The sequence below is a fragment of the Phocoena phocoena genome, chromosome 9 (genome assembly GCF_963924675.1).
Source record: "Phocoena phocoena chromosome 9, mPhoPho1.1, whole genome shotgun sequence".
Taxonomy (NCBI): domain Eukaryota; kingdom Metazoa; phylum Chordata; class Mammalia; order Artiodactyla; family Phocoenidae; genus Phocoena; species Phocoena phocoena.
In genome coordinates this window covers 73,745,122-73,770,910 of record NC_089227.1, presented here as the reverse complement: position 1 = coordinate 73,770,910, position 25,789 = coordinate 73,745,122, and the positions used below count along the sequence as shown (strand labels likewise).

Below are 25,789 nucleotides of genomic sequence, written 5' to 3'. Positions count from 1 at the left end.
CTAACTGTATCTCCTTTTAACAAGATGATCTATATTCAAAATAATGCCTCATCATTGTTTCAAAATAACATTGCATCTCTTAAATATTGTAAAGGATTTCAGTTGTGAGGACTTAAATCAGCAAACTTTGAGTCTCTTTGTTCATTTTCTTTACTTTTCTAATTTATTGCTTCTATGAAGGAATATTCTGAGTTCTACATGACTGAATTGCAAATTAAATTTTTTAATATAACTTATTTGTATGATGTCAGAGTTGCCTCTATGAATTTTCATTGTTGAGATTTAATAGACTTAAAGAATGTACAGAATCCTGAATGGTTCACTTATTAAAACTGCTGAATTTTTTAAAAAATAAAACTGGCAGACATATATTTCAGGAATTTGACCTTGTTATTAAATCACAGACTTTGTTTACATGCTGTTATGGAAAAGGTTTTACTTCCCATTTGTTCAAAGTCATTCTTTAAAGAAGAAATTAGTCATTAAGTCATAAGAAAACTAACAGCAGGAAAAGTTGAACTGATTGATTATAATCTTCTGGTAATGTGACTTCAACAATTTAGCTACTGATTTATTTTAAGATACTTTTCTTCTATGTGTTCAGTTTTATAAAATAGTCTGTTACAGGAACACACATGCACAGTACATTTACTTTTTTCTACAGTTGGCCTTAGTATGTTTTCAGAATTAGAGAATGCAATCTAAAAATACTAATAACCATTTCATTACTACTTTGAGATATTTTGAACACAAATATTAAGTTTCACCCATGTCTTGACATTTTCAGCAGTTTCTGCCCAGACCTTTTCTCTGAGCCTTTTTGATACCTACTTAAATGTATCAAAAGCATCTCAAAATTATGTCTACTTAGGAAATGATTTCTCCTCCAAAAAAAATCTGTATAGATGCAAATTTTCACACAAAAAATACATTGTTCACATCTATTATAAATATTCATCTAATATAAACTTGGAAACTCTAAATATTTAAGGTGAATGGTTGGATTATATTACATCAGTATAATTATTTTATTATGTTGTTTAAATTATTTTGAGACTTAATGTCATGGAAAAATACTCATAATAATATAAAAGGCAATATAAAACGGAGTGTGAGGTATAATGCCAGTTGTATATATTCATATGAAAAATACTAGAAGAAAATGTGTACTATAAGAAAATATTCTGTAAGAAAATATTACCAGTCATTATCTTTGGGTGATAAAAGTATTGGTAATTCTAGTTTTTCCAGAAAGTCTACAGTGAGCACATAGTACTTCTATTTCGAGTACCTTTATTTAAAGTATAAATTTTATCCTAATACTTAACTTCACATTTTAAAAATATGGCCTGTTGTTTCAGTCAACTTACACTTTGTTGTGCTGCAGTAACAAATAACTTCTAAATCTAAATAACTTACAGAAACAAAGCTTATTTCTTGATCGCCTATATCATGGATCAGCTGCAGTGAATCTCCTCCTTATTATTCTGAAAACAGGCTGGAGAAATAGCTCCACCTCGAACTATTCAAAAGTTACATAGTCACTTCCAGTCATATTTTATTTGCCAAAGCAAGTCATATGGCCAAGCCTCTTGTAATCCTCTGGCAGAGAGAGGCCTGGTAGTATTTGGCTCAGTAGAAAAGACATGACAATTTGATCAAATAATATAGTCTACCATACATATGCCATATCTGCTTATTTTGAAATCCTTAAATAAGTACAAAATTATCAGGGCTGCCATGTAAAGGTATGTAGGTTGTACAGCTGTGGAGTGGGGGCTGGGCAGCCAGTCACACAGTATATGATGAAAGGCACATTTTTGAGTTGTGTTTTTTATAATTTGCCTATCCATATTCAGTGGCCCTGAAATTTATACATCACAAGAAAGGTATATATTTTCCTTTCATTAAGATTATGTAATTTTGTTAATAATAGTATTTGCTTATTCGAACTGAGTTGTTAACTTAGTCTTCCTTGAGAATAAGAGCTTATAAGTTTATATTCCACATATATATGTGTGCTTTGACTATCTAGAATAATATACCTGCTATCATTTTGAATGACAGTTCTCAATGGATCTTAATTTCCTTAAGAATCATTACATAAAAAATATATAGGGCATTAATGAATTACTTATTCAAGTACTTATTTTTTCATTGATAATAAATAAAATTTGAGTAAAGAGCACTAAAATATAAGTTTTAAGTATACCTTATATAAACATTACATGGAAACAGAAAAATTAATACAAGTAATGACTGCTGTTGTTTCGACAGAAAAATATGTTCAAGTTCTGTTCTTTCTTGAGCAAAAAGCAGAAAGAAAATTAATAAAGAAGAATTATATTTATTTGGAAATGTTTTTATAAATACCACTTTTGCTAGATAGAACAAGAGCTTATCTAAATTTTTTTATTTCAATTTGCTTTTATAAAGCAGTCATCAGATACTTTTCATAGTTGGTGACTTGATTATATATTATATTTGTAAAGTTTAAAGTCTTTATTTTGTATAAACTTTATTTTTCAATCTAATAGCTAAGAAAAAAGATTTCTTTTAAATTAAAATACTATATAAAAGTCGTGTCTTAGAGAAAAGTTTGCTATTAAGTTTCATTAGAGGTTGTCCTTGCTTGCTTTTTATAACCTTTCCTCCTAGAAACAGCATGAAAGAAACTTTGTACAGTGTATAGTCAAAACTTCTACCTATAAGAATTTCATTTGGACTCAGAAGTAGCTTTTAGTCCCATTGTATTAGTTTTTATGTGAATTTTTATTATAATAGATACTGCTAAATAACTCTCCAGAAAGGTCATCTCACAAATTTGTCAACTCTTGATACTAATGATCTACCTAATTTTTGTCATTCCACTAGAATATAACGTCTTATTTTAATCCCATGTTTATTATCCATTTAAAATTTTCTTTTTTTCTTTTCCTCTGAGTTACCTATTCTTATCCTTGGTCCCCTTTTCTATTTGGCTGTGTTAGTTTCTTTGTAGCTTTCACAATAAATTGGCTTCTGTCTTTGAAACTAATCTAGTCATCAGTATCTCTTCATTGTCCGCATCACTGGCCTAATCCTAATTATTTAACATGCTTGACTTTTTTCCTCCATCTTGAATCTATTCCCTTCAATACCTTTCATAACAGACCTTAACTCCTGATTTTCTTTTTCTCAGGGTACTTTTCCTTTGATAGCTTTTTTCTTCTACCCCTATCGACTCTCCCCTCTTCACAATATGTATCTTTTTTCTTTGTGGTCCTCTCCGTGACCATTGTTTTGATTTCTACTGGTGACCAAAATTATAGACATTTCTGATACTTCTGTGGTTTGTGCCTATATTCATAATTGCAGGAAAGACTGAAATTCTGTTAGAGGTTAGTGAAAATAAACATGTAATTTTTCCCCATGTAAGTTCATCAACTGCCTGAATTCTGTGTAGCCTCATGAGGCTGTGGACCCCAGTATAAGTACCTACAAGACTGACATTTCTACTTGCCACCATCATCATTATTAAGTTTGTTTAAATGCTATATATATACTAGACAGAATGCTAGGTGCTTTTCACATGTTATCTCCTTCAGTCCTCCTGACACTCCTTTTACCTCAGTTCTACAGATACGGAAATATTTGGCTGAAGATTAGGTTTGCCCAGGATCATAAAGCTGTGGAAGCTGAATTCAAACTCAGGTCTTCCTGACACTAGAGACTGTGTTCTTAATTATTATGCTATATTGCTTTCTCTTCACCCCGCTGCTTTCTCCACCACCCGCCCCCAAATTCACTTCCCTGCTTGGTAGTGCCATCTTCCACTGCAACCAAAGAACTTAGAATAACCCTAGACCTTTCCTTTTCTTTTACGTGCAATCCATCACCAACTTTTTCAGTTTATTCTCCTAAACATTTCTTAAACTAGTCTCCTAATTATTCTATTTCCACTTTTTGTTTTCCTTTAATCCACACCACTCCCCAAATAAACTTTCTCATACGAAAATCTGATTTTCTACTTTCCTGTTTAAAATTCTTTAGTAACTGTACATTATCCAAAAGATAATATTCCATTCCTTAGCATGTCACGAAAGTTCCTTAAACAAGTGATCCTGTACAGCCTCTTTTCTTACGACTTTCCCATAATTGTGCTTTAGTTATACCTTGGAGACCTCCTACCCCTGTTCTTTCGCACCTGCTATTCTCTCCGTCCAGAATCTCTTTTCTTCCTTACCTGACAAACTTATTTTTAAGCTCCAGACTCAGTTCAAGTATGAACTCTATGAAGCATAACTAAATCCCTATTCTCATTATACTAGATTCATTATGTCTGAGTTTTAGATGTCTCAACTATAAACTACTGTTAATAACATCTACCTTACAGGAGTTGTTGGGAAGAATTTAAAAAGTAATAAATGTAAAATAACTAGTGCAGTGCCTTCACATAATAGACATTCAAATATTGGCACTTTTATGTTCCTTCTTCATATGTCCCTGTGAATAACAACGTTATAATTCTATGTCTGCTTCTCATCCTGAACTTTGAGATCCTCAAGATTGGATGCTTGGTTTTCTTTGTATGCTCAAAGTCTGTTTCAGTTGCTAATACAAAGGAACTATTCTACAAATATTTTTTTAAATAATCTAATAAATGTTATGACTAGACATTGAATAACTAGCCAAGTAAAATGGAGTAAATTGTTCATATTAGTGATTCCTTTTTATTTCCTCTCTTTAGTGGTGATGAGTTCCTCAACTTTCTTCTGAAATTAAACAAACAGTGTGGCCATTTAATAACAGCTGTACAGAACATTATTACTGAGTTGCCTGTAAATTCTCAGAAGGTATTCTACAAGTTATTCAGTGAAGAAAAGTATGAATGCTGGAGAACATTCCAGATAAGTTAATGATAACTCAATAAACTGTAATGATCTGGTAAAACTGTGTCCTCTGTAAAATCACCTAAGATCTAAATACGTCAATTTATTTAATATTACTTTTTTATACTAATTAATTGAAAAACTTTGTGTTCTAGCCCTCAAGAAAAGGAAAATGAGTCAGACCAAAAGTTAAACTGATCTGTGTATTGAACTTACCATTTGTTCTTAAAGGGAATTTAATTGTTTAAAATATAAAGTGACAGGAGACCCAAGTGAAAGTTGAAACAAAACAGTGTGTTGAGTGTTATTAAAAACCATTTCAATATAAGGATTTTTTAATGAAGGAAATTTTAAATAGAGAAAGTGTAAGTGACCTGTAAAAGCAAACTTGTTTTGTAAAGTTTTTCATGTGATTTGGTTTTAGCTATTTGCATATAGTGAAAAATATTTAATGCACTTGTTTTCCTATGATTTTTATATAACACTAATATGAGAATCATGTCATTCTTCAAACCTTCATGACTTTATTCACCATAAATATTTTTATTACTAATGTTAGTCTCCATGGTGATATATATATATATATTTAATAAATGCATTCAGGAAACGATTTGACTATTTATATAAAAATACTGAGTTCTTTTGGTGTCAGGATTTATCCTGAATAAAAAAATGCTTTTCAGTTATGTAATTTAATTTAATATTTGATAATGTTGTATACTTTTTGTGGATATAAAGTTGTGAAAAGTTGCTTTCCATTCTTTAAAATGTAACTTTTGAAAATATTAACAGATAGTACTAGAATGGGCTTCTCCCCGGAATTTTACTTCAGTTTGTGAAGAACTGGTTAGTAATGTTGAAGACTTGAGTGAAGAGGTCTGCAAACTAAAAGACTTAATTCAGAAGGTATTTAAATATTTAAAATTAAAAATGGGGAAGATTATTTACAGCATAATATGTTAGACAATGAAGCAGTTCTGACGAGCAACTTAAGCTCCCACTAGACAGGTGGAGAAAGGACAGTTTTCAAAGGAAGAAATATACATAGGAAACAAACTTTGTTGGTCATTAATGAAATGCATACTGAAAGAACAGTGATATATCATTTTCATCCTATAAATTAGCAGAGAATGTATTACCCTACCCATTACTGGTTATAGTTCATCAAACATAGTATTTTCATGTGAGACTGATGTCTAAACCACTTTCAAAAACAGTTTGGCAAGATGTGGCAAGGACCATAAAAATATTTGTATCTTTAATAGTACTAGTTTAATGATTCCAAAATTATATGTACATAAAGGTCCTATATGAGAATGATTTAATAAATTATGGTATAACCGTTTCTTATAATGATATGCAGCCAGTTGAAAAATATAATGAAAAGAATATATCAACTTGTTAAAGAAGTTCTATTTCTAATTTTTATTTACATATATAAATGTGAATATAAAAAAACTACCAAAAATGAAATGTTATTAGCTCTGTTAATGAGGTAGGGTTGTAGATAAAATATTCCTTCTATTTTCTAGACTTTTTTTTTTGGCTGCATTGGGTCTTCTTTGGGGCACACGGGCTTTCTTTAGTTGCGACAAGCGGGGGCTACTCTTTGTTCTGGTGCACGGGTGTCTCATTGTGGTGGCTTCTCTTGTTGCGGAGCACGGGCTCTAGGTGCGTGGGCTTCAATAGTTGTGGCACATGGATTTAGTTGCTCTGTGTCATGTGGGATCTTCCCCGGACCAGGGCTCGAACCTGTGTCCCCTGCATTGGCAGGTGGATTCTTAACCACTGCACCACCAGGGAAGCCCCTTCTAGACTTTTTATGGTATCTTTTATAATTTAACTTTTTAAAAGAGTATGGGCTTTTTTTGGTTCTTGTTCCTATACTCATATAGAAGTATGTATTTTGGTTTAAGGACAGGTGACTTTTTTCCCCCTTTAAGGAAACTGGCTATAACAAAACCTAAGCTGCTAAAATAGAGAACTCTGTTGAACGTAGATAATAAAGGGCAACACTTTCACTTGACTAAAGAACTCATTTCTGAGTCTCCACGTCTAATAAATATATTTGATATCGATAAAGTTTTTGTGAAATATCTGATGTGAACATTAGATTATGCGTTAAATTTTTATAGCATCAACCCATGTCATTTAATATTTTCATTAGTATTTTATCAAAAAAGTTATTTTCCTCAAAATAAACTTTATACATGTTCCAGGCAATTTGTCATTCTAGCTATTAACATGTTCAGTCAAAAGGAGTCTTTTTTAAAAATGCGCAGAAAATTGTGAAGCAAATTCTACAAAATTATAGGGGGATAAAGACATTTAAAATAGGGCAAATGAGCAATATATTTCACATTTTTTGTAGATGATAACTCCTTTCCAGAGAAGGGCATCTTAGAAGTTGTATTATCTCTGACATTTATTCATTCAACAAACCTAAGAGTGCCTCCTGTATGTCAGGCAACTGTGCTACACATTAGTTTCCTAATTATTCTCTCTACTTCCACTTTGTGTTCCTTTAATACACACCACTCCCCAAATGAACTTTCTCATGCAAAAATATGATTTTATACTTTCTGAACTTGCTGACAACACGAAAATTATAGCACCATTCATCTTCACTGTATCTCATCTAGAAGAATTGAAGGGAAATGGTATTGATTTTACTTATTAGCATGGTGTTTTTCCTGGGGATGCAAGAGAAATTTGGAAGGATATGTGTAAAGATACTTCCTGCAAAGCATCAACCTTTAATGTTTAGTGTAAGAAATTCCCTAAGACATCTTTGTCTCAGGATTGGTAATTATTTGTTTTCTCCAAGATGAACTAAAAACATCTGGGGAGGTGGGGTGGAGGATTAAGATGAAATTAGAGAGAGCACCCAGATTTTTCTTAAAGGGATGAAATTAAGAAACACTGCTTTCGGAGTGTAACTTTGACTTGAAAACATGAACAATTCAATCAGGTACCATAATATTTATTTTAATAAAGTATACCTATAGAGAAAATTTTCAGCTTTCTTTAGCTAAATGGAAGGTTGTTTTTCTTTGGTCTTTTCTACCTTGAATCTATACATTTCTATGTAAGGACTGGCCTTGAAAACATATTCATTGGTTCATAATAACAGCAGATAGAGTTCTTTGGGCAGGAACGTCTTAATTTTGCAGCAAGCCTGTGCATTGGGTTTTCTTTGGATTAGGCTTAAACAAGTAATAATCACCAAATAAGATTTTATTTAGAGAACTATGAGGCTTCCAGATTTGGGAGTAAGCTATCATGCCTGTTAAGCTTATGATATTTTAGAGTTTACCAATAATAACAGAAGGGATTTTTTAAAAGAAACATATGAGCTATCATAGATAAGTATATGGAGGTAACAAAGAGAGAGGGTGGGAGAGGTCAAGGCCAGACTCTAACACCACATCATTCTCTTTCAAACCAACACACTGACAAGCTCCTGTCAGAAAGGGTCATTCTAAGTAATTGGTTAATAAAAGGAATGACTGTCTCAGGATTCAGTAAATGGAGCATCAGTGTCAAAAAGGAATCTGTTGCTGAATGAAGCCATTTGGAAGTTAGACCAAGAATACAGTATTAATGAGATTGGCATTGAAGACCATCTTCTACTATAAATTTGAAATTAATTTTGCAGGTTTTTTTAATTAAATATTTACACTGTAGATTTGAGAAGTAGTTATTTTTGCTAATGTTGAACGTATGTCACCACTCCAGCACAGGATGTTTCTAGTAAATATCACTCTGTAAATGTGCCTGATTCTTTTTATCTTTCAAGGATCTTTTGGTTTCTGCTCATTCTCCCTCTTCTGCCTCTCCCCAGCAACTATCTCCTCCCTCTCCCTCCCCCCTCCCCTCTCTCTCTCTCTCTCTCTCTCTCTCTCTCTCTCTCTCTCTCTCTCTCACACACACACACACACACACACACACACACAAGTTGAGAGGCCTTCTTTAGCAAGAAAGTTCTACGTATAGGAATTTAGAAACTGACTGGGTCATGTACTTTCATTGTTGAGAAGTGCAAAAAGAACCACTGAAATTTTTGTTAACATTTGTTCCTGTGACTATATTTAAATAAAGGATTATACTTCTAGTGTTAGCATCGAATCTTCTAGTTTCTGTTGAATTTCATGTACTGTAGGTATGCCATAACAATACCTTTTTTAATAAGGTTCACTTTTTTTGTAAGAAATCAGTTGATATTTAATACAAAGGGAAAAACGACTGTCGTTCCTTATAGGTAGAAATAGAAACTTTAACGTTAAAGGAACTTTATCTCCTGACATAAAAACATGTTTTTAAAATGTAATAATCTATAGAAGCATTTATTTTTAATGTAAAACTAATAGTCTACTACAGTGGGATCCTGGTTGAAAGAAAGACTGTCTTTTAAGATTTTGAATCTTTACTTTAAATCTTCCACGGGAATCTTGCATTTAGGCTACATCTAAATCAAGTGATTAACATGGATATTTTGATATTTTTTAAATCAAAGATATTTTTATTTTCACTGTACTGCACATTAACTTTTTCATTTTTCCCATACTAAACATTAGTTGCAAAATGAACGAGAAGATGATCCAACTCGTATACCGTTAACGGAAGGAGTATCTACATGGAATAGAATTTTGAAGAGGACGGCTATTACCGTATGCGGATTTGGGTTTCTTCTTTTCATTTGCAAGCTAACTTTTCAGAGAAAATAACCCTAATATTTGTCTTGAGTAATTATGTATGTCTTATTCAAATTACCTAAAAATGTTGCTTTTAACTGTTTGTGGCACAGTATAACTACATTCTTTGCCAACACTCCATAGGAAAAATTATGATAGCTTACTGCAGAATGTTTTTCTTTAGAAAGTGGTTTGTCAGTTTGAGTTGACAATATAATTTGTTATATTTTTATGTTAACTTTGATCAAGCAGTAAATTATAAGTGATTCTTAAGTTTGATCCTATCCTATGACTCTAATAAATAACATTTAAAATAAATAAAAGTTTTATCTAATATTCTTTGACATTTATAAAAATGTGTTCATTTGTCACAGTGAATCTTACACTATTTGTAAAGTGTTCATAAATTAGTAGCTTTCTTTTAGTTTTTATTTTTCCCTTCCATTATTATGTAATAAGGAATTTCTTATTTAGTTTTTTTAGTTATATATCATTATAAGGAAATTATTAACTTGAGAGTAGTTTAGAGAATGCAAAGTATAAAGATAAAATGTAAAATTTTTGAATTATGGATTAAAACCTAGGAAAAATATTTTAAATGTAAACTTTAAAAAGCAGAAAATTCAGAGAGTAGTGTGGAAAGCCTAAAGCACATTAGAATTTTTTATGTAATGTACTTTTGGGAACATATGACGTGTACTATGTGTAACATTCTGGAGGATGGTATGAAAGTGAATGGCATTTGGTGTATAACTTCTCATACCAATCTGAAGAAGTAATGCACGATTTCTTTGTGGGGCTTTTTTTTTCAAAATCAAAATAATAATATTCAGATTTTAAAAGTGAGGTTAATAAAAAGGCAGGCCTAATTTAGCAGGCAATATAGTAGTTAAATCTTGCTTGACTTAGTACCATACTTAGAACAGATGCAGTTGATCTACAACTGGGATAACAGTGCTTTTAGCAGTGCCCTTTTTGACTGTCTCTTTCTAATCTCTCCAATAGGCTGTCTGCCTCATTTGGTATTATACCCAACCCTTAGGCTCCACTAATTACTGGTTGATTGCTCTACTGTTTTGACATGCCCTGGGGCATGAATTGCTCAGCAGTCTCATGGAATTAAATTTGGACAGGGGTAATTTTTGAGGCCAGCTTTTGAGGCTTATTCTGATCAGGGAAGGGTCCTTCTCAGCTGTCTCTTGCCCTGGTTCTCTCTGGTGAACTAGCTGGCCTAGTTCACCTCAGAGGAGCTGTTGTCTTCAGGAGTGCCCTTAGGCTTGATTTTCTCCACATTCTCTTTCAAATGAAGTCAGTTCCTTTGGGGAGAACTCTGAAACTCTCTTTCTTATGGACTGCTTCTCCCCCCTGGACAAAATCTCTGAGCCACTCCTCTGAGTGCTGGGTGCGGCAGTAGCCTCTGGTCTTCTGCGTTTGCTTCTTACGCTTCTGCCGTATAAGTGAGCTGGCGAAAGGAAGAGCGTGGCCTTAGTGTTCTGGCCTGCCATTCCTGGGGTAGAGTTCTCATCCTGTGAGGCTCAAGGGAAGGGGAGAGCCCTCAGCCTCTCAGCCACACTCACCAGAATTGAGCTGCACTAGCTTGGAGCTGGAGGGCATTAGAAAAGCTGGAGGGTTGCCCTTCACGTGAGATATGGTAACTCTTATTTGGGAGCTGAGGGGAGAGGGAGCCCCATCTTCTTGGCCACATCCACCCAGAGCTTTTGGAGCTTTTGCTAAACTGAGATGACTTGGGGTTGCCGGGAGGCAGGTGGTAAGGGAGAGATTGGATCAGTGGCTCAGTGTTCTTACTGAGTTTTAGTAGGTTTTCTTGAATAAATGTTTTTTCATTTGTTCTGAGCCCTTAGGGCTCTGCAAAGACTTTAAAGTGCCAATAAAAACGTTATACTGGACGTACGTGACACATTTGTTCGTTATTAGAGGAACTAATTCAAAACTATTTGAGCAACGTTCTGTTATATTCCTCTACCTGTAAATTCAGATTATCTTATCAATATTCTAAACAAAATGAACAAATTTTTATATTGCATAACAATCTTGGAGAGAGAGTAAATAAGATGACATTTTCAGAAGTGTCACCATCTCTGGACTTATCTCTGTAAGGCAGTATTATTCACGTTTCTCTTCTCAACTGATCTTTCATAATTGTTTACATGAATTTTCTTCCTTCCTGGAATCGTTCTAACACTTTAATCTTCTGTATTTTCTTTCCTTTTGAAGTCCATGTCTACAGTGACGTGCTCCCTCTTCCCTCTCAACCCCTAACCTTCACTTTTCTGTTGACAGATAAAGCAGAAGGTAGCCCAGGTTCCTAGCCCTGTCACATTATCTTGTACCTTGTCCGAGTCTTGGTTTCCTCATCTGTATAATAGATTCTAAAGACTAAATGAATCAGAACAATGCCTCCTTGTTAACAGGTCCAATTTGGAGCTCTGAAATTAGAACTAAATCTTAGGGGCTTTATGTAAGAGAATCAGTGCTTCCTAGACAAAGTGAACCCCTCATAAGTGGTTTTGCTTTTTGAGCTCACATCCAGAGATCTGATATGAGAATTGATCTTAACATTTGGTTGTTGCCAATATTTTATAATATTTTGGGGAAAATTACTAGTAATTACATTTCAATTCATTAAATAATTACTGATTGCTTAGTATGTGTAAAACAATACACCCATACATTACATATTTTACATGAGATCAGAAAACCTAAATATGTTTGCTATTATTAAGAGAGACATTGAGGTTACTGTTGTTTTATGGATGTTTTACAAACCCACTTTGTAAAACTGTTTCATAGGAAAGGGGGTGGTTGAGCGTTTTGTTTTGTTTTGCATCTCCACAGTTGAGAACGTGCTGTGATAGACTTATCTTTCCTTATGGGAGAAGGGCTCAACCTCAATCAATGCCTTCCTACAAAAAAACAGCTACATAGGGAAAGTTGGTGAAGTCCCAGCGTGTGAAATCTTTTAGAAGAGATTTAGACTAGATTTAAAGTAAGTTTCTATTCATTGTGGATTCAAGGTACATTAGTGCTAAACCAATTTTTGGAGTTGTGTATGTACAATTTCCCCTGCCCTCAGTGTAAGGTATTAAAATAAGACACCTAGAATCTTCAGTAGTAATACTATTAACTATCCAGTTAGTGGTAATATAACAATTAACTGTAGTTAGTGGTAGAACTAAAATAGTGGCAATATTACATTAACCCTGTGGCTAATGAAAATTGGACTTAAAATGTAGAAACGAAAGATTAGAGTTATTATGCAAAGTTCTTCAGTTTCTAGATAAAATAGGAATAGCATCATAGAATGAAAGAAAAATTGTGGATTTTGTTTCCTGAAGTATATGCTGTTATGTGGTTCCCAGATCTCCCTTTAGGAGTAAAGAACTTATTCCCACAGCTGCTGGGAATGTAGCTAGCAGAAAGGCCTCTTTAGGAGTTTTCTCTGCTAAAGAAAGATGTATTCCCAAAAGTATGTCCTACTCCCAGGAATGACTAATCAACATAGGGGTTTAAAGGCCCCAATTTCAAGGGCCCTCATCCCAAACCAAGATAACTCTGAAGGACCGTCCCCCTTTCAGAGCTCCCGGTGAGGCTGGCCAAGGCTTTCATTAAGAGTGTATCACAGCCCATCTTCTCCCTCTGTCCAGTGCTGCTGCTTTCCCTTCCCTTGCACAGGTGTTGCTCTCCAGAGCCCTTCCTAATGAATGTCCTGTATGCTAATCTTCACCTCAGCATTCACTTTCCAGGGAACCCAATTTTGTCACTGACCAGCAGAGCCTTGCATAAGTCATGAAATATACGATCATTATTAATAATTATCTTCTCCAGAACTTAAGTTTCCTAATCTGAAAAATAAAGATCATCCTGAACTAGGGTTGTTGCTGGAGTGTTAAATGGAGTAACATACAAGTGGTTGTAGAGTTTTATAACTAATGCAGACTTGTGGCCAAACAGACATGAGTTCCAGTTTCAGCTCTGCCTCTTAATAGCCATGCAACTTTTAGAACACTACCAAAGGTCTCCAAGTCTCTGGCTATAACATGCATGTAACAGTAATAATCAGACTAAAAATACTGCATTAATTCAGCATTTATTCTCATCTATAACAAGAATAACAGTAATAATCAGACTTAAAATCATTGCTTTAATTTGGCATTTACTGTGCCAGTCATTCAGCTAATTTTTAAAAACCTATATTTTAATAAATATATTTAATTAAACCTATAAGGTTGTTGTAAAGATTAAGTGAACTAAGGCAATATAGAGTTTTCTCCAATGTGTGCGTTTATAGCATACATTAATAAACGGTAGCCAGTATAATTTCTACTGTTATAATTGATCATAAAGCGTTTATTACACTGACTTGTACCAAAAATCAGATTTTTATAATTGCCAGGACCATATTTTTGTTCGAGAGAAATATTTTCTATCATTTAGTGACATAGAATTAAAAATACTTAAATCATCTAAGCTAACACAGATATATTCACAATCCACAAGACAACAGTTAATAGGCCAAGCAGATAATAAATTATCTGAGAAGACTCCCTCTATTTCCCCTCTGCCTTTTTAACAGGTGGTACTATACTCAAAAGCAGAAACCATTTGTCTATAAAACCAAGTTTATTAAACCCTCTTGTGATGATGGTGAGAGCTAGAGTCTGCATTCTTATTGTTCCATAGGTGAGGACTGGTGGTGGTGTGAGGAGTGTGTAATTCAATCCCGGTCAGACTGTCAGCTTGATAATGACACCCTAATACACTTTCACCTCCTCAAGCCACAGAGGGGACCTCTTCTCCCTGAAATGTTTTATACACCATGAGGGCACCAGTTTATCCACCTGAGAGGTACACATTTTCTCAGCTTTTTATTTATTAAATTCGCTTGATTTTTAAAATATTTACCCTTTATGTCTACTTGAAAACGAATACTAAAGACATGGTAAAATCTGGGCTAACTGAATTGATAAATAACATTAAATGATTCCATTTTAAGCACAGATATGGGGCTATTACCAAATACCCGAAAGCCATAAGATGGAGCCCCACACTAAGAACGGTGCAAGAACCCTCCTTATATAGATCCTGGAGCATGTGCACCAGCTCTGGATGTGAGAAAAAGAAACCCATCTTTTATTAAACCACCGTGTGGGTTTTCTGTTAATGGTGCCAAAGGCATTCCCAAGTAATACAGGGTTATGCCTGTGTTGCCTCATTCTGCAATTTGCTTTTTCCATCAGCATTTCAGATGCATCCATGTTAAAAAGTAAAGATGTAATTAATTCCTTTAAACTGCTCTATAGTATTCCATCATATGTCCATCCCACATTTTCTACTTGTTCCCCTACTGATAAAATTTTGAGTTATATCTAACTTATTCCTCTCAACAGTACTGTACTGTACATACTTGTACATGTGTCCCTGTATAAATATGACAAAGTTTCTTTAACTACATTTAGCAGTGGAATAGCTAGTTGTAGGGCACAAAGATTTTCAATTTCTACTTCATTAACTATTGATGTTGCCAGGTATTTCTGTTTGCCCCTCACGAGCCTCCCTCTACCCCACCCTACCCTGGGAAGCTGAGTCTATCAATCCAAAATACATCAAAGGACCTTTCAACTACTGATGGGGCTTATCCAATGGCAGAATATCTGAGGGAGGGTAAATCTAGATATTTATTCACCTGGCTGTACTCCCTGTGAGGTTGCTACCTTTGCCCCTCAACTGAAGGCTTCCTCTCAAGACAACCTCTACAAGATTCACTCCTTCTGGGTTCCTGGAACCTTTACTCCCCCCACATCCCTTCTGGTCTGAGGGGTGGTAACAGCTCCTCTGCCCACACCTTCAAAAATAGTCCCTTTGTAAAGCAAATCTCCTCAAATCATTCTGCCATCTGTTTCCAGGTGAGAACATGACTGCATCACTTCTGTACTGCTCTTCAAGGAGCCCGTATTAATTTACAGACCTACCAGCAGTGCATGAGAGTGTTTGTTACCCCACAGCCATACCGACACTTAACATTAACTGACTTAACGTTTTCTCCTATCTTATGGATTCAATAAAGTTGATTGTTTTTGTTTTATTTTGTGCTTCTCTGATTACTAGTGAAATTGAGCATCTCTTTAGGTTTATAGGCCATTTTTCTCCCTATAAATTACTTTCTACTATGATTTGCCTATCTTTCTACTGGACTGTTTTTTGTTGGCTTTTAATCCTTTAAATATTTGAAATATTAATCCTTTATCTGTAACATGTGCTGGACTTTCTTCTATCTACTGTTTATCTCTTGCTTATGATGTTCTTTGTTGCCCAAACATTTTAAAAATCTACCTGTATTTTCTTCTGTTTTAAAGTTTTACTTTTCACGTTTTGGACTTTAACATAGCTGAAAATTATTTTTGTGCACAGTGTAAAACAGAAATCTAATAACATTTTTTCCTCATAGTGAGCCAGTTTCCACACCACCATTATTAAATAATCTATCTTTTCCTCCTTGATTTGAAATGGTGCCTATTTCCATGCCTAATTTTTAATGACTTATGGGTCTGAATTTTATGTTTTATTCCATTCATCTTATTTGCTGCCAATACCACACTGTTTTAAGAATTGATACTAAGGCTTTATAATATGTCTTAACATCTAGTAGCACAACAGTGATTTACTACTACATTTTAATTTGTTTCTTGCTAGCTGAGAAATGTAAATTACTTCTGTATTTGACCTTGAATCCAGAATCTGAATCTGAACTGTCTTATTCATCCTAATAGTTTTGTCCATTTTGTCCACTGATTGTTTTAGGTTTTCTATGTAGAGCTGCAAATAATGAAAGTTTTACCTCTTTCTTTCTATTTCTTGTACTTCTTATTTCTTTATCTTACCAGAACATTTTAGGACCTCAGTCCCATAGTTAATAACAGTGGCGATAATGGATGTTCTTGTTACTTTGGGGACTATTTCTAATATTTATTCCTTGCATCCATGCCCTTGCAATATGTGGAGTCTCTTTCCTAACCCCCAGTATCCATATTGGCCATTTGACTTTTTTCAGCCAATGGGACATTAGCAAAAGGGATGGAAGCAAAGTCTTGAATGGTGCTTGTGCATTAGGGTTTTCACTCTCACGGCTTTTCTGATCTTCCATTACATTAACAAGTTCAGGATAACTTAATATAATGAGATAATCATGGCCCAGTTATCCTTCACTCTAGCAAACACATAGACATGTGAGTGAGGCCATCAAACGTGTGTGACCCCAGCTGAGACCAGCAGAAAAACTGCCCAGCTGAACCCTGTTTAAATTTCTGATCCACAAAATAGCTAATACATGGCTGTTATTTTAAGTGTCAAAATTTTGGTGGTTGTTTCAAGCTATGTGTTACATGGCAAAAGCAAATTGATACAGTCAATTAATGAGAGAGATGGGTTAAAATCTCTCGCTAAGATTTTCAGTTTAACCTAGTATTTCTGTTAATTTTTGCTATGAAGATTTGAGACTGTAATGTTAGATAAATTTAACCTTAAAATTATTGTTTTACAGGTGGATGGTATCTTTTATCGTTATGTGATCAACTTTTTTTATCCCTAACTAATGTTTCTGCCTTAAAATATAATTTGTCAAAAAAAATATATAATTTGTCTGATACTAATAGAGGTATACTTTTTAAAAAAAGATTATTTTCCTGGTATGCCCTTTACCATTCTTATGCTTTCATTCTTTCTGTGTCCTAAAAGGAAATAAATCTGCCAATCCTGTCCTTAAAAAGAGATGGAAAGTTTTGCTAATTTACATCTATTGTGATTATTTGTGTACTGGTATTTGTATTTATTTCCACTGTCCCTTCGGCTTTTATTAAGCTTTTCTCCTTCCTACTTCACACTGATTTATGAAGTTTTTTTAACCCCCCTCCTTTCCCAACCATATTTTAAATTATATATTCTTTTTTATTTCTTTTAGCAATTATCCTTAAATTTTTAACTTAACAACAGATGGAAAGTCTAAGGAGAACCAGCAACTCTCCCTTCCCCTTAAAATTATAAACCAGAAAACTTTAACTCTGATCATTCTCCTTTTGTTTTACTTGGCCTTGTTCATATACTTGTTAGACATTTGGATATCTTCTTTGTGAAATGACTATTCAAGTTTTTAGCCCATTTTATAATTGAATTGTCTACCTTTTTCTTTTTGACTGGTAGGAATTCTTTTAATATTCAGAAGAAAAGTCCTTTATTAGATATATGTATTGCAAATATCTTCTCTCAGTCTGGAGTTTGCTTTTCAAACTTTCTTAATGGCATATTTTGATGAACAGAAGTTCTTAATTTTAATTAAGTTCAACATCTTTCTCTTTTCCCTCACACTGCTTTTTATGTTCTGTTTAAGAAATCTTTGCTTATACAAAAGTCATTAAGGTGTCCTGTGTTTTATTCTTGAAGCTTGATTGCTTTTAGCTTTGAGATCGAGATTTATGATCCATATCAATATTTTTTATATTATAGGAGGTAGGGCTAAAGATTACTGTTGTTCATTCGGCAATCCATTTGCTCTATTACCAAAAATTTAAAGCAGCTTTCTTCCGCATTAAATTGCTTTGCACCTTTGCTGAAAAACAAGTTGGTTCTATATGTAGGGCCCTATTTTGGGACTCTATTAATTTGTCTACTTGACTGTTCTTGCACTATATCACCTTGCCCTGATTATTATAGCTTTATATTAAGTAAGCTTGATAGCCCATAGTGTAAATCTTTCAACTTGGCTCTTCTTCAAAATAATCATGACTGTTCTAAGCCTGCTGCATTTTCATATACATTTTAGAATCATTACCTGAGGAGACTTATCTATACTAGAACTAATTTAGATAACAAGGTCCTAGACTTCAAGCCAGTACCATATTGGAATAAGACAAGAGTGGGAGAGAGTGAAGGTTTTGTGCATGCAGAAGGAATGTGAGTCGTTGTGTCCAGAGGGAAGACTGTGGAAGATTATATTTTCCAGAGACGGCCACAACAATATCTCCTATGTTACATGTTTTTCTGCATTACCTTGTTACTCTCAAGATGAGCCCCCAAAACATCTAGCTTTGAAAGCCAACAGGGCTTGCATCCATGAGATCTACAAGACTATAGTGAATGAAGAGACAGTTCTTAAAGGGCTCACTCAGACTCACTGTGGCTACCCCTCACAGCACAGAGCAGAGGCAGGAGACTGAAACACCCATTCTTTCACTAAAAGAGGCTTATTTGCTTATTTTAAAACCTTCAGCCTGAGGGATAGGCTTCTAATTCATCCAGTTAGAGGAACATAAAGAAAAAAACAAAAAGTGGAGATAGCTCAAAGGACTTGTGGGACAACATCAAGAGGACCAATGTTCACATTATAGGAATCTGAGAAGGAGAAATGAGAGAGAAATGGGCAGAACAATTTTTGAAGAAATATTTACTGAAAACTTGCCTAACCTGGGGAAGGAAACAGACATCCAGATTGAGGAAGACTAGAATGTTTCAAATAAGAGGAATCCCAAAAGACCCACACCAAGACATATTATAACTAAATTGTCAAAAGTTAAAGACAAGGAGAGATTCTAAAATGCAGCAAGAGAGGGACACTGCCAATACAACAGAGTAGAAAGACCCTGAGCTCACCTCCTCTCATGGGTACACCAAAATTACAAGTATTTATAGAACTGCTATCAATGAAAAAGACTAGAGCTTCCAGAAAAGACTTTGTACAACTAAACATATAAAGAAGGAACTACAAAAAGAGATGGGTTGGAGGCTCAGAATCACAGTATAGTTAAGACCTATACACCCCAGGTGGGTGACACACAATTGAGAGATTAATTACAATTGCAGAGGTTCTCCCCAAGGAGTGAGGGGTCTGAGCCCCACATTGGGATCCTCAGCTTGGAAGTCCCATGCCAGGAAGACAAGCCCCCAGACTGTTTGGCTTTCAGGGCCAGTGGGGTTTACTTCCAGGAGACTGCGGGAGGGCTGTGGGAAATAGAGACTCCACTCTTAAAACAGTGCACACAAAATTTCACATGCTCTGGGACCCAAGGCAGAAGCACTAATTTGAAAGGAGCCTAGGTGAGACCTACCTGCTGATCTTAGAGAGTCTTCCAAAGAGGCAGGAGGAAACTGCAGCTCATGCTGGGGACATAGACACTGGCAGCAGCCATTTTGGGGAGCTCATTCTACTACGTGGACAGTGGTCACTTTTGAATCCTTCCTCTAGTTTATTAGCCTCAGGACCAAGTCCTGCCACAGACCACCAGCCTGTAGGCACCAGTGCTGGGATACCTCAGGCCTCACAATTAACTGGGGGGGACACAGCCCCATCCATCAGCAGATAGGCTGCCTTAAGACCACCTGAGCCCACAGCTGCCCCTGGACATGGCCCTGGCCCCACTCACCAATGCACAGGCACTAGACCCAAGACCCCCAGGACAATGCAGCCAGACCCCAGGACCCAGCTCTGCCTGCCAGTGAGGTGGCACTAGCCCCAGGACCTAGCTTTACCTGCTGGTGGGTGGGCACCAGCCCCATGATATCCTGTACCCTGACTCCACCCATCAGTGAACCAGGCACCAATGGTTCTGTAGCCGGCCACCTCGTGACCTGGCCCTGCCACCAGTGGTCAGTAGCCTCTACACAAGGCATGGCCTGACAACAACCAGACTGGGGGCCAGCCATGCCTACCACACTGCCCACAGTACTCAGCTCACCACAACAGAAGGACCCACAAAGCCCACACAGGCGGCACCCCTAGAGCATATAACTCTGGTCACACACACACACACACACACACACACACCTCATGGTAACCACAAACTAAAAGTCTCTAACAGATACACATACGAAAAAGAAAAAAGAATCCAAATGTACCACTAAAGATACCAATCAAGTCACCAGGGAAGAGAACAAAAGAAGAAATGAACAAAACAGAACTATAAAAACAACCCAACAAGCAATTAACAAAATACATATCAATAAATACCCTAAATGTAAATGAACTAAATGTTCCAATCAAAAGACAGAGAGTGGATAAATGAATAAAAAAAAGAAGAACCGTATATATGCTATATACAAGAGACTCATTTAAGCTCTAAAGACACACAGACTAAAAATGAGAGGATAGAAAAAGGTATTCCATGCAAACAGAAATCAAAAGAAAGCTGGGGTAGCAATACTTACATCAGACAAAATAGAATTTAAAACAAAGACTGTTACAAGAAACAAAGAAGAATATTACATAAGGATCAAGGGATAAATCCAAGAAAAAGATATAACAATTATAAATATATATGCACCCAATGTAGTACTACCTAAATACATAAAGCAAATATTAACATGCATAAAGAAAGAAATTGACAGCACAATAAAAACAGAAGTGAAAAAGGAGAGTTACAACCAGCACCACAGAAACACAATGATTACTATGAATAATTATATACCAATAAAATGGACAACCTAGAAGAAATGGACAAATTCTTAGAAAGGTACAATTTCTCAAGAATGAAGCAGGAAGAAATAAAAAATATGAACAGACCAAGTACCAGTGATGAAATTGAATCAAACAAAAGTTTTGATTCCAACAAACAAAAGTTCAGGACCAGATGGCTTCACAGGTGAATTCTATGAAGCATTTAGAGAAGAGTTAACACCTATCCTTCTCAAACTATTCCAAAAAAGTGCAGAAGGAATACTTCCAAACTGATTCTATGAGGCTAGCATCCCCCTTCTATCAAAACCAGACAAAGATATCACAGAAGAAGAAAATTACAGGCCAATATCACTAATGAACAAAGATGCAAAAATCCTCAACAAAATATTAGCAAACCAAATCCAACCATACATTAAAAGGATCATACACTGTAATCAAGTGGGATTTATCCCAGGGATGCAAGGATGTTCAATATCCACAAATCAATCAATATCATACACCAAACTGAAGAAAGAAAAAAAAAGCTTCAGACAAAATTTAACAACAATTTATGATAAAAAAAACTCTCCAGAAAGTGGGTATAGAGGGAATATACCTCAACACAATAAAGGCCATACATGTTAAGTCCAGAGCTAACATCATACTCAATGGTGAAAAGCTGAAAGCATTTCCTCTAAGACCAGGAACAAGACAAGGATGCCTACTCTCACCACTTTTATTCACCATAGTATTGGAAGTCCTATCCGTAGCAATCAGACAAGAAAAGAATTAAAAGTAATTCAAATTGGAAAGGAAAAAGTAAAACTTACTATTTGCAGATGACATGATTACTATACATAGAAAATCCTAATGATTCCAATGAAAATATACTAGAGTTCATCAATGAATTCAGTAAAGTTGCAGGATACAAAATTAATAAACAGTTTGTTGCATTTCTATATTCTAAGGAAGAACTCTCAGAAAGAGAAATTAAGGAAACAATTCCATTCACAATTGCATCAAAAAGAATAAAATACCTAAAAATTAACCTGCCTAAGGAGGTAAAAGACCTGTACCAGGACAACTGTAGGATGCTGATGAAAGAAACTAAAGATGACATCAACAGATGGAAGGATACATTGTGTTCATGAATTAGAGGAATTCATATTGTTAAAATGACCAATGGCATTTTTCACAGAACTAGAACAAGTAATTTAAAAATGTGTATGGAAACATGAAAGACCCTGAAAAGCAAAAATAATCTTGAGAATGAAAAACATAGCTGGAGGTATCATGCTCCCCAACTTCAGATGATACTACAAAGCTACAGTTATCAAAATAGTATCATACTGGCACAGAAACAGACACATATTAATGGAAGAGAATAGAGAGCCCAGAAATAAACCCACAAATTTATGGTCAATTAATCTATGACAAAGGAGGCAAGACTATACAATGGAGAAAAGACAGTGTCTTCAATAAGTGGTGCTGGGAAAACTGGACAGCTACATGTAAAAGAATGAAATTAGAACACTCCCTAACACCATACACAAAAATAAACTCAAAATGGATTAAAGACCTAAATGTAAGGTCAGACACTATAAAACTCTTAGAGGAAAACACAGGCAGAACACTCTATGACATAAACACAGCAACATCTTTTTTGACCCACCTCCTAGAGTAATGAAAATTAAAACAAAAATAAACAAATGGGACCTAATTAAACTTAAAAGCTTTTGCACAGAAAAGGAAACCATAAACAAGACAAAAAGACAATATTTCCAAACGAAGCAACTGACAAAGCATTAATCTCCAAAATATACAAACAGCTCATGCAGCTCAATATAAAAAAAAAAAAAACCAAACAACCCAATCCAAAAATGGGCAGTAGACATTTCTCCAAAGAAGACATACAGATGGCCAACAAATACATGAAAAGATGCTCAACATCACTAATTATCAGAGAAATGCAAATCAAAACTACAATGATGCATCAGCTCACACCAGTCAGAATGGCCATCATCAAAAAATCTACACACAATAAATGCTGGAGAGGGTGTGGAGAAAAGGGAACCCTTTTGCACTGTTGGTGGGAATGTAAATTGATATAGCCACTATGGAGAACAGTATGAAGGTTCCTTAAAAAATGAAAAATAGAACTACCATACGACCAGCAATCCCACTACTGGGCATATACCCTGAGAAAACCATAATTCAAATAGAGACATGTACCACAATGTACATTGCAGCACTATTTACCATAGCCCAGACATAGAAGCGACCTAAGCGCTCATCGACAGATGTATGAATAAAGAAGATGTGGCACATATATACAATGGAATATTACTCAGCGTTAAAAAGAAACGAAATTGAGTTATTTGTAGTGAGGTGGATGGACCTAGAGTCTGTCATACAGAGTGAAGTAAGTCAGAAAGATAAAAACAAATATTGTATATTAACACATATATGTGGAACCTAGAAAAATGGTATAGATGATCTTACTTGCAAAGCAGAAATAGAGACACAGACGTAGAGAACAAAAGTATGGATACCCAGCGGGAAAGGGGGAGTGGGATGAATTGGGAGATTGGGATTGACGTATATACACTACTGATGCTATGTATAAAATAGACACCTAATGAGAACATACTGTATAGCACAGGGAACTCTACTCAGTGCTCTGTGGTGACCTAATTGGGAAGGAAATCCCCAAAAGAGGGGATAGATGTATATGTATAGCTGATTCACTCTGCTGTACAGCAGAAACTAACACAACATTGTAAAGCAACTATATGCCAATAAAAGTTAATTTAAAAAAGAAAAAGACCCAACTATATGCTGCTTAGAAAAAATTCACTTCATGCTTAAGGACACACAAAGACTGCAAATGAAGGAATGGATGCAATGCAAACTAAAAAAAATGCTGGGGTACCTATAGTTACATCAGACAAAATAGACTTTAAGACAAGACTGTAATAAGAGACAAAGAAGGCCACTGTATAATGATAAAAGGGTCAATCCAACAGGGTATAAGATCTGTAAATATTTATTCACCCCCAATATAAGCACTTAAATATATAAAGTAAATATTAACAAACTTAAAGGGAGAAACAGACAGCAAAACAATAATAGTAGGAGATTTCAATACCACACTTTCATCAGTAGAGAGAGCATTCAGACAGAAAGTTGATGAGAAAACACTGGATTTAAATAACATGTTAGACCAGATGGACTTAATAGACATTTCCAGAACATTCCATCCAAAAGCAGCATAATACACATTCTTCTCCAACACACATGGAACATTCTCCAGGATAGATCATATGTTAGCCACAAAACAAGTCTTAATAAATATAAGAAGTTTGAAAATATGAAATCATATCAAGCATCTTTTCCAGCCACAATGGTATAAAAGTAGAGATTAATTACAATAAGAAAACTTGAAAATACACAAATATATGGATATTAAACATCATCCTACTGAAAAAATGATGGGTCAAAGAAGAAATTAAAAGCAAAGTAAATATCTTGAGATAAATGAAAATGGAAATACAATATATCAAAACTTACGTGATGCAGCAAAAACATTTCTGAGACAGAAGTTCATGGTGATAAATGCCTACGTTAAGAAACAAGAAAAACCTCAAATAAACAACATAACTTTATACCTCAAGAAACCAGAAAAACAACAAATAAAATCCAAAGTTAGTAGAAAAAAGGAAATAACAAAGATCACAATGGAAATAAATGATTGGAGACTAAAAAGACAACAGAAAAGATCAATGAAACTAAGAGTTGGTTCTTTGAAAAGATAAACAAAATTGACAAACCTTTAGCTGGACTCACTAAGAATAAAAGAGAGAGGACTCAAACAAAATCAGAAATGAAAGAGGAGACATGGTAACTTATACCGCAGAAATACAAAGGATCTGGGCTTCCCTTGTGGTCCAGTGGTAAAGAATCCACCTTACAATGCAGGGGACATGGGTTCCATCCCTGGTCAGGGAACTGAGATGTTGCGGGACAACTAAGCCCGCATGCCACAACTACTGAGCTTGCGTGCCTCAACTAGAGCCCACATGCTGCAAACTACAGAGCCCACGTGCTCTGGAACTCACGCACCACAACTACAGAGCCTATGCGCCCTGGAGCCTGCACACCACAACTAGAGAAGAGAAAACCTTCATTCCACAACTAGAAAGAAGACTGCGCACCACAACAAAGAGCCCGCATGCCACAACGAAAGATCCCGCATGCCTCAAGAAAGATCCCGTGTGCCGCAACTAAGACCTGACACAGCCAAAAATAAATTAATAAGTAAATCTTTAAAAAAAGAAAAAAAGAAATACAAAGGATCATAAGAGACTACTATGAACAATTATACACCAAAAAATTGGACAACTTAGAAGAAATGTATAAATTTCTAGAAACATACAACCTACCAAACTGAATCATGAAGAAACAGAAAATCTGAGTAGATCTGTTACTAGGAAGGAGGTGGAATTAGTAATAAAAAAATCTCCCAACAAACAAAAGTCAGGAACAGATGGCTTCACTGGTGAATTCTACCAAACATTTAAAGAAGAATTAATAACAATCCATCTCAAACTCTTCCAAAAAATATAGAAGAGGAGGGAACACTTCCAAACTAATTTTACAAGGCCAGCATTACTCTGATATCAAAACTAGACAAGAACACAACAAGAAAAGAAATTACAGGCCAATATTCTTGATGAACATAGAGGCAAAAATCCTCAACACTGCATATTTAATGCTCTGTGGAA

General features: G+C 35.1%; 1 protein-coding gene across 1 annotated transcript in view; it reads left to right on the top strand.

The window, feature by feature from the left end:
• Positions 1 to 9,878, top strand: part of ASZ1 (ankyrin repeat, SAM and basic leucine zipper domain containing 1) — a 79,762-nt gene extending 69,884 nt beyond the window's left edge. The window contains exons 11-13 of the mRNA XM_065883486.1: positions 4,730 to 4,835; positions 5,664 to 5,777; positions 9,449 to 9,878. Coding sequence (XP_065739558.1) covers positions 4,730 to 4,835; positions 5,664 to 5,777; positions 9,449 to 9,598 — 370 coding nt within the window. The 3' untranslated portion in view covers positions 9,599 to 9,878. The remainder of the gene's footprint in view (positions 1 to 4,729; positions 4,836 to 5,663; positions 5,778 to 9,448) is intronic.
• Positions 9,879 to 25,789: the final 15,911 nt, after the last annotated feature.